Genomic DNA, 19,700 nt, shown 5'->3' on the forward strand with positions numbered 1-19,700 from the left:
AAAATGTTGTTGTTGCCATTGTGCAACTTAATTTTTATACATAGTGTTTCTCTTTCCATAACCCTTATTGTATTTATTATATGTGTCCTAAATATGGAATGATGCAGGAAGTTTATTATGAGCGATAGATAGAAAGAAATAGTTTTACTTATACTTGTCATTTTGGGTTTTTTAACTTGAACGTACAAGTTCTATATTGAAGTTCAACTTGGAAATTAAGAATGCCTATGCACAAGTTACACTTGCATGAAATTTTGTTAATTATTGGTATTGGCATAGATAAGTACTCATTTTGTTTAAATTTAATTTGTGATTGATGAGTATGATTAAGTCACCATTAGTTTCACGTGTCAAGAATATTGCATGTGTGTTCTTTTCTTTCAAGGAAAATCAAATCTTTAGTACACCTGATATTTATTGGATTATTTTGTTCCATTTAAAGAAAAATATATTAAATCTTAATAGAATTAATTTTGGCTCATCTAAAAGTAAGAACAAACATACAAAATAAATTCAAATAAGAAAAATATATTTAACCAAACGAGTTTTACTAAAAACTAAGATAAATTCCGTAAACACATATCTGGTTTAATGAACAAATCATAAAAACAAAAATCAAACATATTTACTTCCTTTTTAGATACATAGGAATGTGTATGGTACACGTTTCGTTACATATTTAAGGTCAAAAAATATGAGTCTAACCATTAAGAAGTTGTTAAAAAGAGTTACATTTCTATTCACAATTTAGACACACACAATAAATTATGATGTTTTTTTTCTCCCATCAACCAATATTTTCAACTAAATAAAAATATATGGATTGACGAATTCAGACGTATAAACTTTTATTTAGATTAGTTAACTCAAATAAAATTTAAAGACTTTTGAAAAAACTTTTGTGAAAAAAAAATTCATAAATTGTACATAAAATATTAAATAAAGGCGGTAAAGGAGTTGAACTATCCGCATCGTGGATTAACTATTCAGTGTTGCAGATAATAAAATCTTATATTATAATAAAAGGTAGTAAAATATTTTGTCATAAAAAAAAGATTTACAGAAAGAGATACTAACATCTTATTATATCTTAGATGTTTTTTTTGGCGACTTTTTTGGGATATTTTTTAACTACATATCTTTTTTATAAATAAAATTTTAATATATTGTAAATTAATACGGTGATGTTTTAATATATTTTAAATTAATATATTTTAATATATTTTAATATATTGTATATGAATACGGTGATGTTTTATTTGGATGTGGTAGGATGGAAATGCAATGGCGTGAGAGAAATTTCTTTTCTCTTTTAAGAGATAGTATCATGTGGATGTGGCTATGTAGTGCATTTTTTTAACAAATATTAAATTAATTAAAAAAATATAATAAAAAATTAAATTATATTAATAAAATCAAACAAAATACATTAAATGAAAAAAATTACATCAACATTAGTGAGTGAGTTGATGTGCCAAAGAAAATTGCATCTTATAATATTTTAACAACTCTTTCTTATTTTACTAACTAGTGCAAATAAATTGACAACTCAATCCTAACTATTTTACAACCAACTCCCTCCTATTTTCTCTTATATTTTATGGTCTATTGCAAATAAATCAGCAATTTTATCTTATTTTGCAATCATCTCCCTCGTATATTGCTGTCAATTTTATTTGAAATAAAATTAACAACTATCTCCTATTCTGCAAGTTTGGATCCTATTTGACGGTCAATTTTATTTAATAAAATATAAATTACTTGTTTAAAAATAATATAAACAGTGAAAATAAAATACAAATATATAGTTAATGGATTATTATCAGGTAATCGATGTATAGTCTTTGCATTGTAAAGAAATAAAATTTGAGTATAGCATATACACAAATAACGTGAACATGCGAACATTTTTGTACGAATTACATGGTTTAAACAACAATTTATATATTAATTTATATTTTAATAAATAAATTAACCGTAAAATAGGAGGTAATCAGATACAAAATAGTAAGAAGTTGTTCATTTTATTTATAAATAAAATTGACAACTAAATAGGAAGGGTTGATTGTAAGATATAATGGAGTAATTATGTGTGAATAGTTAAAATATTATATCAAAATATTTTATTTGCCACAACTAACACAATGTATTAAGTTTGATGATGTATTTTTTTCTTTTTCATTTGATGAATTTTATTTGAATATAAAAAAAATTAGAGCATTTTTGTGTATGAATTTCTATATAGGGTATATTAAAATTTATAAAAGTAACCCCTCTTTATATATAAATTATATCTAAAAAAATTTATGAAATTTTTTTATATACCATTAAAATATAAATTTTTTGTTATTGCACAATAACTACTTAGCGAAACGTTTGTTAGCATTTATTGTAATGGCAATCTTTGTCCCCAAGATATCATTGAGATTTGAAAAGTAATTTAATTTCATTAACTAACGGGCTAAAGGGGTGGTACTGAATTTGAAAAAAAATTCAAAATTAATTAATAAAGATTTTCTCATAAAAATATTTTTCGAGATAATATATGATATTTTGTTTAAGCTTCATATATTTCTACTATACATATCCAAGCACAAAACCTAGTTCATCATACAATATTTTGAGTCAAAATTAATCACAGTTTTTCTCTCTATTTTTTCATGTTTTATCGTTTTATCTTTTTCTATCTACAACACGTTTTTTGTTACAATTTTTTAATAGTTACATTTTTATTTGTTCTTTAAGTACAATTCAATTACACTCGAAAGGACGCTAATATGCAAAGCCTAAATTTGAGTCTAGAATTTATCCATTTCGTTACACATTTAAGGTTAAGGCATATGAGTTTAATCATGAAGTAGTTGACAAAAAAAGTAACATTTATATTTACAATTTTGATACGCACAATAAATTATAATATTTTTTTTTCATCAACTAACATTTTCAACTAAATAAAAATATACAAATTAATGAATTCAGACGTATAAACTTTTATCTAGATTAATCACTCTAAATAAAATTTAAAGACATTTGAAAAGACCTTTGTGAAAAATAATTTTTCATAAATTTATATGTAAAATATTAAATAAAGACTCGTTTAACGGTAGAGAAGTTGAACTATACGCATCGTAGATTAACTATTAAGTGTTGCAGATAATAAAATCTTATCTTATAATAAAAGGTAGTAAAATCTTATGTCATAAAAAATAGACTTACAGAAAAAGATACTAACATCTTATCACATTGGTTATCTATCAAAATATTTCTGTCACACTTGTTATATTTGCTATATCTTAGATGTTTTTTTTGGTAACTCTTTTGGGATCTTTTTCAACTACATATTTTTTATAAATAAATTTTTAATATATTCTACTTTAAAATTCATATACAAACATGTTTTAATTGGATGTTGTAAGGCGGAAATGCAATTCTCTAAGAGATTTTTCTTTTCTCTTTTAAGAGATAGTATCATGTAGATGTGATCATGTGATTATTTTTTTTCAATAAATATTAAATTAATAAATTAAATATAATAAAAAATTAAACTATATTAATAAAATTAAATAAAATACATTAAATGAAAAAAAGTTACATCAACATTAATGGGTTGAGTTGATGTGCCAAAAAAATAACATGTTATAATATTTTAACAACTCCTTCCTTTTTTGCTAACTAGTGTAAATAAATTGACAACTCAATTCTATTTTACAACCAACTCCCTCCTATCTTCTATATTTTGTGGTATATTGCAAATAAATCAGCAATTTTATCTTATTTTGCAACCCACTCTCTCATATATTGCTGTCAATTTTATTTATAAATAAAATTAGCAACTCTCTCTTGTTTTGCATTAATTAATCATATTTTAAGGTCAATTTTATTTATTAAAATATAAATTAGTTTTTTAAACATAACATAGACGTTAAGAATAAAATGCAAATATACAGTTACTCAATTATTATCGGGTACCCGACGTAGTATTTGCATTTTCAAGTGATGATGAAAAATGTATACCGACAAAATGACATAATTAAAAAATTTTATTTTAAAAAGTAAAAATAGTAAATTTTGAACAAAATTACTTTTATGAATATTAAAAATGTCTCTAACTTTTCTTATTTAAATATTTTATGTCTATTTTTTTTTTTATCCTTTATCAATCTCTTTATTATCTCTTGGACATATGTAATCGTTGATTGATAAAGTAAGGTGTGTATTTTAATCTTTTGTCATTTTTTCCCCACTTTTTGTGAGATATTTGTACGATTCACACGTGTACTTTTAAAATTTTCTGAAAATAAAGATGTTTTTCTATCTTTTGGATATTTTTATTTCTTTTTTTGAAATATTAATTGAGAAAATTTTTCATTAACATTACTTTCTGATAAGTAAAAAGGAAAAATGGTTTCATATATTTCTTAGTGTATATATATATGTATGTATGTATACGCCCATACTCATATTTTAATGTATATTATTCATCACACCCTTGTTTTTCTCTTGTTTTTTGTTTTTCTTGGCTTTCATAAACATCCTTCAGCAGTTTCAAATCACACTGACACAAAGAAGAATTATGAACATTCACATAGTCAAGTGGTCTTGCACCATAGCCTTCATAGAGCCATATTTGGAACTCCAATAGCTTATACCAGGTCACATCAGTGTCAACCAAAAGTTTGCACTTCTATTTACTCAATAGTGCTAAATTAAAGGGATCTAAGTTTTTTATTCTCAAACATTTAGCGTTTTAATCCCAGTTAACCCAAGCCACATTTCTATATTTTTGAACTCCCCCCGCAAGAATTTCCTTTTGATAGATGTAAGTTTTCTTTAAATGATATTTGACACTCTATGGTGGACTTTTCAAATGAGTTTTTAAGTTGATCTTATATAAACTCATCGCTCATTTATAATTTTTTATTTAATATCTAATAAGAACTTCATCCCTCAATGTTTAATCAATTTTTTGAATTCTCCTACCATTAACAGTAACTTTAGGTATATTGTATATTTATATATTTATTTTATATATAAATTTGATTATATAAACCTTCTCTCTCAACTATTCTATTAAGCATTATTTTGTAAGAGTTTAATTCTTATGCATTGTCGGTATAAAAAAGTTTTACAATATCACCACATCATAACCATTCATTGAAATGATTTTGAATGTAGTTTTAGTAGAAGTCAAACATCTTTAATAATCTAACGGTAGCGATTAACTGACAGTGTAAAAATATTTTAAATAAATAAATTGTTTACTTAAACAAAAAAATCGCACATTCTATTATTTTTAGAATAACAATAAATTATATCTCATCGAATAAATAATTTTACATTGATAACACTTGAAATTTTTTACATTTTGTTTAATAAATAATTTTATTTTAAAGCCTCTAAAAAATAAATTTTGTTGATTTTATTTATTTTGGTTTTAAAGAGTCTAGCAGTGAAACTCGCAAATATTAATATGGAGAAAGATGATAATCCCAAATTCGAATAGGCAAATATTAATATGGAGAAAGATGATAATCCCAAATTCGAATAGGATACAAGATATCCAATATTTTTGCAACTGCCAATAGAGTTTTACATCGGGAAATAAGTTTTAAATGTCTACTTCAAATTTTTATATTTATTTATTTTTTACCTTATTTCTATCTACAATACGTTTTTTATTACATTTTTTTAATAGTTACATTTTAATTGTTCTTTAAATATAATTCATTTGACAGTTGTGATGACGTTGATATGCAACGCCTTAGTTTGAATCTAGAATTTATCACTTCGTTGCATAGTTAAGGTTGAAGTATACGAGTCTAACTATTAAGTACTTGATACAAAAAATTACATTTCTATTTACAAATTAGACACGCATAATAAATTATGATGTTTTTTCTCTCATCGACTAATGTTCTCAACTAATTAAAAATACAGATTGACGGATACACTACACATTTAGATTAATCAATCTAAATAAAATTTAAAGACCGTTAAAAAGGTTTCGTAAAAAATAAATTTTCATAAATTGTACATAAAGTATTAAATAAAGACCCGTTTAAGGGTTGGAGAGTTGAACTATCTACGTCGTTGGATTAACTATTAAGTGTTGCAGATAATAAAATCTTATGTCATAAAAAAAAAAAAAGATTTACCGAAAAAGATACTAGTATCTTATCACATTGGTTATCTATCAAAATATATTCTCGTCACACTTGTTATATTTGTTATATCTTATATGATTTTTTGGTGACTCTTTTGGGATATTTTTCAACATGTCTTCTTTATAAATAAAATTCTAATATATCCTATTTTAAAATTTATAAACAATAATGTTTTATTTGAAAGTGGTAAGATGGAAATGCAATAGCCTTAGATAATTTTTATTTCTCTGTTAAGAGATAGTATCACGTGGATGTTAACTATGGTGCATTTTTTTAACAAATATCAAATTAATAAAAAAATGTTATAAAAAATTAAATTATATTAATAAAATTAAATAAAATATATTAAATGAAAAATAAATTACACCAACTTTATCTTATTTTACAACCAACTCTCTTATATATTGAAGTCAATTTTTTTATAAATAAAATTAACAACTCTCTTCTATTTTAAGAACTTTCTGTTTTACGATTAATTTTATTTATTAAAATATAAATGAATTGTTTAAAAATAATACAGACCGTTAAGCATAATATGCAAACATATATTTAGTGAATTATTATCGAGTAGCCAATATAGTCTTTTAAATCATGATGGAGTAATCGTGTTAGTAGTTAAAATATTATATTACAATATTTTATTTGTCACAACTACTCAATAGCATTAAGTTTTGAGATGTATTTTTTGTTGTTCATTAATGTACGTCATTTGAAGGAGAAAAAAAATTTATATAAATTTCAATATAAAATATATTAAAGTTTAAAATAAAAAAAATAAAAAATAAAACATATAGTTGAAACGTATTCACCGTTTATATCTAAATTATATCCAAATTTTATTATGACAATATTGATATGTTCCATTAAATTATAAAAATAATTGTTAATTTTCTATACAATAACTAATTAGGGAAATATTTGGTAGCATTTATTATAATGGCAATCTTTGCGCTCAAGTTACTAACGAATGTTTGTTAACTTTTATTATAATGATAATCTTTTGCCCCAAGTTATTGACTTTACGCATTCAACATAACATGTATTGAGATTTGCAAAAGTAGTTTAATTTCATTAACTAACTAACGAAAAGGGTGTTACTGAATTTGAAAAAAAATTCAAAATTAGTTAGTTTTATTTTCTCAACGTTGAAAAATATTGTTTGAGATAATGTGATATTTTTCGTGATAATATCAGAGTTGGATAAAACAATTTTTATTTAATAAAAATGTCTTAATTTTTTTTATTTACCTTTACATTATAATATTTTAAAAGTAAAAGTGATAAAATTTTATGCATTAATTTTGCTAACAAAAATTATAGAATTATTAAATAAAATATTAAAAATTTATTTATTAATTTTTAAAAAAGATCCGTCTAACGATTTGATTTTATATCTTAATCTGTTGGGCTGATCGAGATAAGATATGATATTTTTTTTTTTAAGCTTCATATATTCTACTATATATACCCAAACACAAAACCTAGTTTCATCACACACTATCTTGAGTCAAAAAATTAATCACACTCTTTTCTCTCTTATTTTTTTCATTCTCATCGTCATGGAATTGCCTCAAGATATTCTTTTAGAGATATTTTCTTGGTTACCAGGCAAGTCTATTTGCAAATTCAAATCATGTTGCATGTCGTTCTCTAACTTTCCAGAAGAAGTCAATTTTAAAATAAAGCAAGCTCGAAATTTGTTGAAGATGGAAGACACATGCTTCTTCATACAACCTGAACAAAAGTGCAAAAAAATAATTGAGTTACATTCTTTACCTAAAGAAAAACAATCTTCGGGTGTTCCTAACAATGTTCTAAAATTCTTATCGAGTTCAGCTAGTGTATTAGCTTCTAGTAATGGTTTAATTCTTTGTTGCAACATAAGTGATCATGACCCTATTGAGTTGTTCATCTGCAATCCAATCACAAAGTCACAGTGTTTTATTCCTACACCCGAGTCACTTCAAGAAAATTATCGCAAAGTCAATATAAATATATTGTTAGACTGCTCTAATGGCTGCGTAGATGATTATAAAGTCTACCTTTTTGAAAATACAATGGAATGGTCACCAACTTGTTATATATGCAAGGTTTATCATGGCAAAGAAGGTGTGTGGAAAACAATGGAAAAAAGTTTCTTTCCTGGTAGTAGAAACATTAAATTTGACATGTCTGTGCTTCACAACGGAGTCATTTATTTTATCTCTGATTGTTCTCCTTACTTTGGTAGATCGAGCCCTTTTTACATGCCTTATATCGTGTCTTACAATTTGGAACATGGAATGTCAACCATCCTTAGGTTGCCGGAAGAAGCAACAAAAGGTTGTCATGAGAATAATGTGTCATGTGACATGGGCATCTTTAAATGGGGTAAACTTACAAATCAAAATCAATCCATCTGTTTGGTGAGATTGAGAGAATGTGTTTTCAATGTATGGTTTTTAAAAGATTGTGAATCAAGTTCATGGCAAAAGGTTTTAGAAGTGAGAGTGAAAGCATTAGGGTTAAAAGAAAAAGACCTTGACGTTAGAGGATTTATGGTTATGAATGGTGATCTTTTAATTTTTGCTACAGAAAATAAGGTTTATAGTTGTGGTTTGAGCGGCGAAAGATTTATGATGGTGGAAGAAATATGCAGCCATAATTGTGGATATAGTATTCGATTAATTCCCTACTTAGATACTCTTCGTTTGTGTGGTACTAATGTTGAAACCATGCCTTGTTAGGAATTGATGTTACATGAAAAAAAGATTTAGTAGATTTTTATGTATTGTTTAGATTTTGTAATATCTTATTCCATTTAATATTTTATAAATTGAAGATATTGTTAGTGGATTTATTGTCTTTCATAAAATTTATCTTTGAGTAATAGTTATTCAACTTGATTTCACCCACTTATATATTGATGAGTATGATTAGGTTGTCATCAGTTTAATATACGTTGTCATTGAATCAAGTTGCGTGTTCTTTAATTGTTTGATTTAGAATTAAATTTATATATAAATATACTTGATATTTATTTTGTTTTATTATTTAAAGGAACGTATAGTAATGTAAAAGAGTCCATTTATATTCGTGATAAAGATATAGTATATCTGCAAAAAGACACAAGATGAAAAAATTTAAAAAGTTACGTTTGTAAACACTTACTTCATAAGTAATAAATAAAATTAATATTTATTTATTTACGTGTAACACTTAAGTTTTATATTTTTTCTTTCTATTTGGATCTTAAATTTCTTAAAAAAAACCATGCCTTTTTGAACATAATGTACTTCTCTCCCACCATAACATTCAACAGACGATGAATAAAATCATCTTGCTCAAATGTGTCGTGACTTATGATGCAACAAGGAGGCAAGCGATGGCAACAACCAAATTTGGCAATTTTTCATCTCTTACTGATACTGGATACAGCCGGTTAATTTAGTGGTGCTCTATAATCAAAGTAGACTACCAGATATGCACCCTAAGAATTTAATTTGAACATTTAAAAGTGGAGGGATAAAATCATACATCTTTAAAACTTCATAAACAAAAATTGCAGTTTAAACCTTTCAAGCGGAAAAAAAAAAAAAGCGCCACGCACAACAGTGTCTGTTTCACCATGATGAGTCCTGTATGCTTACTTCACAATATACAGTACAAGACAGTGTAAAGAGAGAATGACTGATATCAAACTCCAATGACATGACAAAATGCCTTTAGCAAACCTAGGGAGTATGTAAAAGTAAAACCACTATGTGAACTAATCCAGATGAGGAACCCAAAAATTAAATATCTAGTCCAAAACAAATAGGAAAAATATAAAACAAAAATATCTCCCTCATTTGCTATGCTGCTGTAGCAGAGGCAGTTCTTAACTCTGATTTCCTATCCTTTCTTTCCGCAATACCCAAACTCAACGTACTTTTGAATCATTTATTTTCTCCAATAAACAAAATTCGACCAGAAACCTAAAGAATCATGTTTCAGGTCTTGCTTCCCTTATTCTTCAATTCACGCAGGCTCAGATCTTCTCTTGGTTAAGAACAAAGGAAAGAAAGGAAAAATAACTGAATGCAACAGCATAATGCAGGACACACATCATTGGTGAATTCCCAAACCAAAGTCTAGAATCCATAAACTGTCAATCTCTCCTATTATCTGCCCTCAAGATTGGACAGCCAGCCTTTGCAGATGCTCAAAGAAAACTTGAAGACTAACATCATCAGTAAAGATTACATCAGAACCAGCAGCCATCTCGTGCGCATTATTATATGTTGCTGAGGGATTCAGCTTTGCTAATAAAAATCTAGCCTGTTAAAGACAACAATGAAACCCAGGTAAGTTTCCTATTATGAAAGGTCTAACCTCGAGGATCAACGAAAGGGCGAAAAAGACTGATCATATGTTGCAAAAAGTTTAAAATACTTCACATCAGTATTGCTCATGATATTATGAAAAGTCTAAACTCAAGGATCATTGAAAGGGGGGAAAAGAATGATCGTATGTTGCAAAAAAATTAAAATACTTCACATCAGTATTGCTCATGATACAAATGAATATGGGTAAGAAACCGCTACAGAAAATCAGACAAATGGCATTCACATTGGTCTTCCCAAACAATACTGACCTGGGAACCATGTTGATCACACACTACCAATCTAGGAACAGGGAACCGATCTCTAATAACCGCTTGGGCATCATCTTGTGGAGCTCGTAATAGTTGCGCAAAGGCCTGTACCATAAACTAAAGTTAACAGCAGAGAGAGAAAAAGGAATAATGGTAAATGCAACACTTCACACAACTATGAAAATGCCTTGGAGCAAAACAACTTCCATAAAAAACTAACAGAAAGTAAGTTTAGTAACTAATGCTTACAGATTATAGGGTAAAATATAAGATAATCTGTGAGCAGAGTTTTCAGGTAATAACAATTTTTTTAGCAGGACATGACTGCGAACAAACCTGGTGTTCTGGTTGGTTCTGGTATCCCAAGTTGCGCCATTGAGCTATTGTCATCCCATGAAAAATAACCACACTAAAATATGAATCTAGCAACAGAATCCGGTCTGCAGCAATGGAAGCGACATCCAACAATGCTGGTGCAGGCAGTGAATTAAATGAATATGATATTAGAGATGGCTGAATCATGACAGCTGCATTACTAATATTTTCCCGGTTTAACAACATGCGGAAGTATGCAGTCTCATCTGGACTGTTGTTAAAAACCTGTCAATATATTTCACCATTCATATGCCACAAAGTTAAATACATAAGTTTGAAAAGCATGACTGCAGAACGGGAAGAAAACAACAACAATAAGTACCTGTACAAACTGTGAGCGTCGCAGATTGAACATAAACTGGGGGAAAAGAGAAAATGATGGGTTTAATGTAAATGATGATGGATCGTCTTTGCGGTAGTCCCCAAATTTAGAACAGAGGCGAATGAGGAACCTATCCAACCACCGTGTGGCATCAAATGTTTCCTGATCAAACAAAATTGATGTTCAGTGTGGCATTTGTTTATAAAAGTTGACTTGAAATTCTGCAATAGCTAATACATGTATAACAGCTAGAACAAGTACAGTTTTTATCAAAACCAACATTATCAAAGTTATTTGCCTAATTTTATGTTTTACTGAAACTCCCAACAAACACCCACTTGAACAAAGATATACTTTGCAGCAGCAGACCAAATAAATTCTAATATATAATCTGACATATTTTAGGAATACTAAGAGAACAACAGATAGTAAGACAACTTATCACATACCTCTGTCTCCATTTTCAGAGAAGCAAATCTAGCCATTACCACTGCAGCAGTTTCTTGGTCAAATCCTTGAACCAATTCCTGAATAGCACAATATTGTAAGTAATTAAAAACCCCACCATTTATCAATTTAAGAATCTCAATGTGTAAAAAATTGTCATATAAAACAAACAATTAGGGAATAAATATTCAGTTTACAGCATAGATATACACAATAGACACACGTAAATGCATAAGGGTTGTCAATTGCGGACTGCGGAAAATAGCGGTTTGTTCAAATTCTGCTATGCTTTAGTTCTATAGTGCCACAATAGTGGCTATTTAACAACATTTTGTACTAAATAGCATATTGCAGAGTAATGGCGGTTCGTTCAAATTCCGCTATACTATAGCACTATACCGGCTACTTGACAACACAATAGAATAGGATCTGCATATGACAGAACTTGAAAGTCATACTTGACAGCATAATGAATGAGTAAAATTTTCAACTTTCTTTACAGCATGGTAATTTGGAGTTCCAAACATGTCTGTGATGACATTGACACACAAACAGCCACCCACAGCCACAAGTATTTAGAGAAGAGTGGAATTACCTCAGAGCTAACAGAACTATCTACCCATCTTCTAGTTACTGTTGTCACACGAAGCACTAATTGACCATCTGGGCTCTGGTAACTGCATTAAGACCATGGCCATTATTAATGCTCAATACCCAACGAGAATGTGGAAAGAGACACAAAATCATATATATTAAGATCCTATTTGTGAAATTTCCCCAACATAACCTTGTAAGAAACTGCAGGTACAATTGTGGGTTGACAGCACCTGGAGTATTTGCACGATCACTTGATGAAAGATCAAACAACACAGTCAAGCACGTACTCTTGTCAAGGCCACACATTTTCCATATTGTTGTGTTCCCCTCTCCTATGACAGTACTACTTGACAACACAATAGAATAGGATCTGCATATGACATAACTTGAAAGTCATACTTGACAGCATAAAGAATGAGTAAAATTTTCAACTTTCTTTACAGCATGATAATTTGGAGTTCCAAACGTGTCTATGACATTGACACACAAACAGCCACCCACAGCCACAAGTATTTAGAGAAGAGTGGAATTACCTCAGAGCTAACAGAACTATCTACCCATCTTCTGGTTACTGTTGTCACGCGAAGCACTAATTGACCATCTGGGCTCTGGTAACTGCATTAAGACCATGGCCATTATTAATGCTCAATACCCAACGAGAATGTGGAAAGATACACAAAATCATATATATTAAGATCCTATTTGTGAAATTTCCCCAACATAACCTTGTAAGAAACTGCAGGTACAATTGTGGGTTGACAGCACCTGGAGTATTTGCACGATCACTTGATGAAAGATCAAACAACACAGTCAAGCACGTACTCTTGTCAAGGCCACACATTTTCCATATTGTTGTGTTCCCCTCTCCTATGACAGTATCAGCAACAGAAGGCCCTTTCTGCAGTATGTGATATTAACCATCAAAATCCAGAAATATCATGCAATGATGAAGTCTTAGTTCCATTGACCCAATACAATATATAATTCCAGAATCAATAAGCAACACAAAATTGAGTTTCAAACATAAATAATTCAACCTTCTCCATCGATGTGCAAGGTCCAACAATTCCCTGAATTTTGATTTCCTTTGAGCAATTAATCTCAAGGGTTCCACTGAAACATAAACAAAATTAGCATCGCTCATGTCTGATATAGGATATGGGAAACATGTGTAGAGAGAATAAGAAACAAGGGGGCTGAGAAATGAAACTGTATATATAATTAGAAAATATCATTAAAGCATTTGAAATGAGAATGCTCACTTGAAACAAAGACCAAGAGATTGCTCCCCATCCTCGAAAACACGCTTAAAAGAGTCCTTGAAGACTGAATGACCAAAACTTTCAGACAGGACAACAAGGCCACCAGTTCTTTCAACTGCAACTTTCATTTCTGCAACTCCAACCTTTAAATTTAAAATAACCATGAATCAGCACAAAACAAAGAATGGGCATACTTCGCTCCTCATTGTTTTTTCAATACTTTTATGACGATATTTTACCAACTATTTTTATGAAATTACTACCCCGCATAACATAAGAAAACATTCATTGCGATTCGAGATTGAAATTTGAAATATTATCATCTTCTCTCTCAAGAAGATAAAAGAATTGGTAAACCCAATACAGTCAATATAAACAGGCCTTGCAGCAATGTGTTGCGAGTTAGAGGGAAACAAAGGTAAGTTCAGAATCTATACTTATGTAAGCACAAAAACTTTTCCACAAGGAAGTTAGTGATAACATTGTTCTAGTTAGTGTATCACAAAAATGGGATAAATTATAAGGCATATTTAGGAAATTAAATCTAAAAAAAGTACTCCACCGGTGATGTTAAGGGCCCATTTTTTTAGGCTTATTATTACTAAATAAGAAAAACGCACCCTTGGAAAATCCATTAGAAAAAAGAGTGATTTGTTGCATTTCAAAGCTTATCCATGTACACACCAAATTGTTTAAAAAGAATGTTTTCAAAAACATGAAATATAGAAACTGTCAAACCACACAGCAGAAATGCAGGACTAGATGCCTTCTAATGCGGAATTTAGAAAATTTGAGCTGCATGACAATATTATAATATTTGATGATCAGAACTAAAACTACATGTTTCAGAAGACTTACTAAGCCCTATGTATGATCTATGCATTCCTTATCCAACTATCAAGAGAAATAATTTAAAAAGTATGAGAAAATTAGTACAGTGGCACAAACCTGATCAAGTGCTGATGCAAAAATATCTAAAACATGACCCTGGCTAACCAGCTGTTTTGCAAGACCCTCATAAAATTTGACTGCTTTCTTAAAGTAGGGCGCTGCATCTTTATCAAGATCTTTATGAGAACGCACCGGATCAGAGAGATCTTTTGACACAATCTGCAAAGAAATTTTGAATTCAAAATCTCAGCATCAGAGACATTCAGTGGGTAGATTAGACGGTGACAGTCAACATAAACAAAAACAAGCAGAAAACAAACCATAGTTTGGTTCCAATAATTCCATGTTTACCACAACATTTTGAATTTTCAATACCAAAACAAGCAAAACCCAATTCTATCATGAGTGACAAAACATAAACATTTAAATTTCTCAACAATAATCTGATTGCAATTCCAATCTCGACCACCAACCATGAAATTTAGATTCCGAAACATGTGACAAATCATTCCATTCCTAATGCTGAAGCTTGATTAACCACAAACACCATTTTCCCAACACTAACTAACTAATATTATTTCTACCCTCAGACGAAAACAATGGCAACGAAACAACCAATTAATTAATCAATTATACAGCAAATAAGAGAAAACAAAATAATATACCGTGCCAGGTCCTTCCGTGCATGGTCCCCCGACCAAAGCTATGATTCTAGCACCAGTTCCGGGAATACAAGCACTAAGCAATCCAGCTGCAACACTCAATGCAACTCCGGTACAGCGAGCATGTCGTTTGCCGGGAGGAACAGGCCACTGATCGCGCTGCAATTCATCTAACAGCTGAAAAAACAAAACACAATCACAACTCAACACTATAAACAGTGAAATGATCACAATTCCTGATATATCAATTAAAAAAAAAAAGAGCAAAATCGAAGAAAATATACCGAATTAAGAGTGTATTCACCCTCAGATGCAGGCAACAAAAAGCGCGACACACCAGAATTAGGGAAAGGAGCACCCTTCATAGGTCTCCTAGCAGAAGCAGAAGAAGCAAGACCTAACTGTTCCAAAATCTGATCTTTAGAAATCTCTTTGGAACCACGAAAGACATAAACCTTAGACATATCGGAGAATCCCAATTCATGAACCTGAACCTGAGTACCAAAGGATAAAAAACCAACAAGGGCATTATCAGGTAAAAGGCCGATAGCACGTTTAAGAGCAGATTTGAGAAATTCGATCTCTTCATCGATGATACAAGTATCAAGGAGAAAGAGAAAAACAGGGGAAGGAGGAGGATTAGGATCGGAATGAGGAATAGCGTATTCAACGGTGGTGTATTGAGGGTAAAGTTCACCAGGTAGATGTGTTTCAGAGATAGCGTTATAATGAGGAGGGAAATGATTACGTTGATAACAGAAAGGACAGATCCAGATCTTGGCGGTGAAATCGACACGAGCGAAAGGGTTAAGGGCAGCGCTGCAGGTTTTGCAACGGAGAGGGGCGTAAGGGAGACGAGGGATGTCGGGATGAGGACGGATCACGTATAAAGTGACGGCCAGAGGGATGACGCACTTGCTTGCTTCTACTTTGCTTCGTGGCCAAACGTTCCATGTCATGCGAACTCCATCTACTCCCTCGGGATCTGTGCTCGCGATTTCAGACATCCTTGCTTGCACACTGATCTACCACGATTTGATTTCAGATTTCGAAATTCAGATGCAAAAGGGCTTTCTCTCTCTCTCTCTCTCTTTCTTACACCCTTGCTCGCTCACACACCCCAACCGTAACGCTGCACAATGATCTTAAGAACGACACACATTCAACGCCAACACTAATAATCTCTTTTTTCACTATTAAATTCCACTCTTTTTTTTTTCTCTATATTTTTTAATTATAAATTAACATTTCATTTTTTTATTCTTAAATTTTTAAATCAGTATAACTTTAATACATCGTTCATAAATCACAGTCAATATTGTCAAACATTTTTTCATCTAATTTGCAAGGTAAGTATAAAATGTTCTATAGAGTAACAAATCATAATAATTATACTTTATCTTATGTATTTATAATAAAAATTAAATATTATTAATAATTTAACAATTATAATTTATAAAAATTATTTATTTCAACTGTTTATATAAATTAAAATCATTTTATTTCATAATTATAATTTATTCATATTATAGAAAATATCTATATTAGTTGTGTAAGTTCATTTAAAATAAGAATAACTTTTTATAGCTGCAAATATAGTTTTATGACACTATACACAGTAAAATAATTTACAATTACAGTAAATCAACAAAATATATATATAATTTTATATAGATAACTTTAAAAATAATTATAATTAAAGTCATTTGTTTTTAATTATGACTAATATTTTATGTTAAAATACTTTACATCAATAGTCTACACGAATTAAATCTTTCAAAATAAATAAAATCATTAAACATTTTCCATAATATTATTTGACAATATCTCGCAAAATATTATTTAATTTCAACTTAAAATTGTTGATTTTTTTTAATATCAAAAATAAGATTTAGTAAAATTATCGATTTGTATATAATAACAAAACATTTATATCCATAAAATAACTAAATATTCAAAAATTGGGGATTCAAGGAAAATAATTAATTAAATTTTTAATTGTCATATTTAATAATAAAAGTATTAAATGTCTATTGACTACTTGTTTTGGGATGTTTTGTTTTCTATATATAACGTTTGAACACCTTAATAAATTATTGAATAAAAAATGAAAGTGCCTGTTTGTATATTAAAAAACAAATCAAAACGAATAACTAAGGATTTGTGGTTGAATGTTATGTGTTTCTTTTGCTTTCTTTGCGCAGTTTCAAACTTTCAAGCACAGTTGCGATAAGCTACCATTCAAACTCCATTTTTGGAATTTAACCAGCACAGTATATATATATTAATTTTTTTATTTATATATCCTCTGTTTTTTAAAAATTAACTATTATCCCCTCGTATTGAAAAATATATATCAAAGGTCATATTTCCCATTAATGAATAAGTTTTTTTAGAAGGTCATCCCGGAACGTTTTAAGTTTTTTTTCTTTTTTATTTTGAATTTAACAAAATAATAATAATTAATTTAATAAATAAAAAATAAAATAATTTTTTTCAAATACTAAAAGTTACTTTAATTTTTCTCAAAGATTAAATTGTCTCTAAAAAAAATTGTTAAGACAGATCTTTAATCATAAAAGAAAAATATAAAATTATAATTTTTATCATTTATATTATTTAATTTTAACATATAAATTTTTTTCTCATACATGCATTTTATCTTTAGAAATGTGCTCCAATATTATTTTTTAGATTATTTTCTATTCAAAATTAAAATTTCAATCAACCATTAAGTTATAATCAGCAACAAAACTTTAAAATTCCATCTTCTTCAACTCGCTCGAAAACTTAATCTTCTTCAACTCGCTCGAAAACTTACTCAATCAATTCAGATAATGTGTTATATAATCTCATTTTAGTAATATTCTCATATTCTTTGCATTATTATTCGAACCATTTTTTCTTCTCTCTAACCTTTCTAACCAAACAATCGTAGCCAATTTGAATTAACTTGTATTAATTCATTATAATTCACCCTACCTCCAAGTTCAATTGCTTATATTTCCGTTTTCTCTCCATTTACTCACATAAAACAAAAGCGCCAAGCCTTTAACATCTCATGCCACTTACACTTTTCTTCCTTTTCAATTAAGATGTTGATATGAAAGTGTCGGTGAAGTTAGTGAAAGAGATTTGTTTATTCTTTCTTTTGTTGCGTTGCTTCCTCTTATCAGAGTTTTATTTTGTCTATGTTATAAGTAGAATGTAGAGATATTTTCTTGTATAAGACAAAGTAAGATTTTATTCTTTACAAAAATGAATTGTTATTAATTTAATTATTTATATGGTAATTCCCATTATGTACAATATTTTAGATTGATTAATTATCTATATTTTTTTAATTTAATTATAAAATTAAATCATTTTTTAAGTTAAAACAAAAAATTAAAAATATTTTATTGTAATTTTATGGATATAGATCAATTAACATTGTCATATTATAAATTACAATATTTAAAACACATTACATCATAATTTTTTAATTAATTTTTTAAAAAAATATAACAAAACTATTAAATTTTAAAATGGTAGAACTAAACTATTAAATTTTAAAATGGTAGAACTAAACTATTAAATTTTAAAATGGTAGAACTAATTAAAGATTTACGATAATAAAGAAATCAAAACTTCAATTGATCATTTTTTTAACAATATGTATAAATATTTAAAGTGAACCGATTTTTTTAATTGCATGTGTAAATATATAGAAGACGTCAATTATTGTTTATTATTATTATTATTATTATTATTATTATTATTATTATTATTATTATTTTTATTATTATTATTATTATTATTATTATTATTATTATTATTATTATTATTATTATTATATGATATGTAAGAAGAGGAGAAAAAAGAAAACAAAAAATAAAGTCGCAATTGGTAAAATTAATAATTTGTTTAAAATATTACAAAAGTTTACAAAATTTTATACAATTATATAACAAAATTCAGTTATTTAAAATATAATAGATACATTATGCCAATTAAATATAGTAGGGGTTATAATTTACGATAACTTCTTTTTTTTTAAATATCTGATATTCATTCATACATGACTTTTTTTATCTTTTTAACATATCTGATATTCATTTTCACATACATGATTTTTTTTATCTTATTTATTACATAAATAACGAATGAGATAAATTGCATTCTCAACGGTATATATAAAAGTAGTTATAAAATAACAATCTTTAACATATCTATAATGAGTGGATTGAATTGAAATTAACGTAAAACATACTAACCGATTTATCTAATATTCATAACTGTTATTATTTTCTAATTTAAACAATTACATATTTAATTGTATTTTTATCACTTATTTAATTAAACTTGACAACACTTAAATTTTTA

The 19,700-nt window shown here is 28.3% G+C and overlaps 2 protein-coding genes across 3 annotated transcripts; one reads left to right on the forward strand and one right to left on the reverse strand.

The window, feature by feature from the left end:
• The first annotated feature begins 7,696 nt into the window (after positions 1–7,696).
• Positions 7,697–8,890, forward strand: LOC101503961 (F-box protein At5g49610-like). Its single transcript, XM_004502313.3, has one exon. It carries the CDS (start codon positions 7,724–7,726, stop codon positions 8,888–8,890), a length of 1,167 nt encoding a protein of 388 aa, XP_004502370.1. The 5' UTR covers positions 7,697–7,723.
• A 771-nt stretch (positions 8,891–9,661) lies between these two features.
• Positions 9,662–16,503, reverse strand: LOC101497629 (protein transport protein SEC23 E-like). Of its 2 annotated transcripts, none has more exons than XM_004502205.4 (12): positions 15,620–16,503; positions 15,339–15,512; positions 14,731–14,892; positions 13,783–13,925; positions 13,558–13,633; positions 13,246–13,418; positions 13,054–13,135; positions 11,926–12,003; positions 11,477–11,638; positions 11,116–11,379; positions 10,780–10,884; positions 9,662–10,463 (listed from the first exon to the last, which is right to left on the reverse strand). In XM_004502205.4, the coding sequence occupies exons 1-12, from the start codon at positions 16,340–16,342 to the stop codon at positions 10,317–10,319; spliced, it is 2,289 nt and encodes a 762-aa protein (XP_004502262.1). In that variant the 5' UTR covers positions 16,343–16,503; the 3' UTR covers positions 9,662–10,316. The 2 variants fall into 2 exon arrangements, with proteins under 2 accessions (XP_004502262.1, XP_073225298.1); XM_073369197.1 differs by having other exon boundaries at positions 13,018–13,135.
• Between the last annotated feature and the right edge of the window lie 3,197 nt (positions 16,504–19,700).

This window comes from Cicer arietinum, chromosome 5 (assembly GCF_000331145.2).
Source record: "Cicer arietinum cultivar CDC Frontier isolate Library 1 chromosome 5, Cicar.CDCFrontier_v2.0, whole genome shotgun sequence".
NCBI classification, from domain to species: domain Eukaryota; kingdom Viridiplantae; phylum Streptophyta; class Magnoliopsida; order Fabales; family Fabaceae; genus Cicer; species Cicer arietinum.

What these genes read in the sequence shown, in the direction of transcription:
- LOC101503961 (XM_004502313.3), top strand. Translation starts at nt 7,724, where the DNA reads ATGGAATTGCCTCAAGATATTCTTTTAGAGATATTTTCTTGGTTACCA.
- LOC101497629 (XM_073369197.1), bottom strand. Translation starts at nt 16,342, where the DNA reads ATGTCTGAAATCGCGAGCACAGATCCCGAGGGAGTAGATGGAGTTCGC. An exon ending in GTGAATACACTCTTAATTCG is followed by an intron (nt 15,513 to 15,619) that starts GTATATTTTCTT and finishes TTGTTTTTTCAG; the next exon opens with CTGTTAGATGAATTGCAGCG. An exon ending in CTCTGAAAATGGAGACAGAG is followed by an intron (nt 11,639 to 11,925) that starts GTATGTGATAAG and finishes TTGTTTGATCAG; the next exon opens with GAAACATTTGATGCCACACG.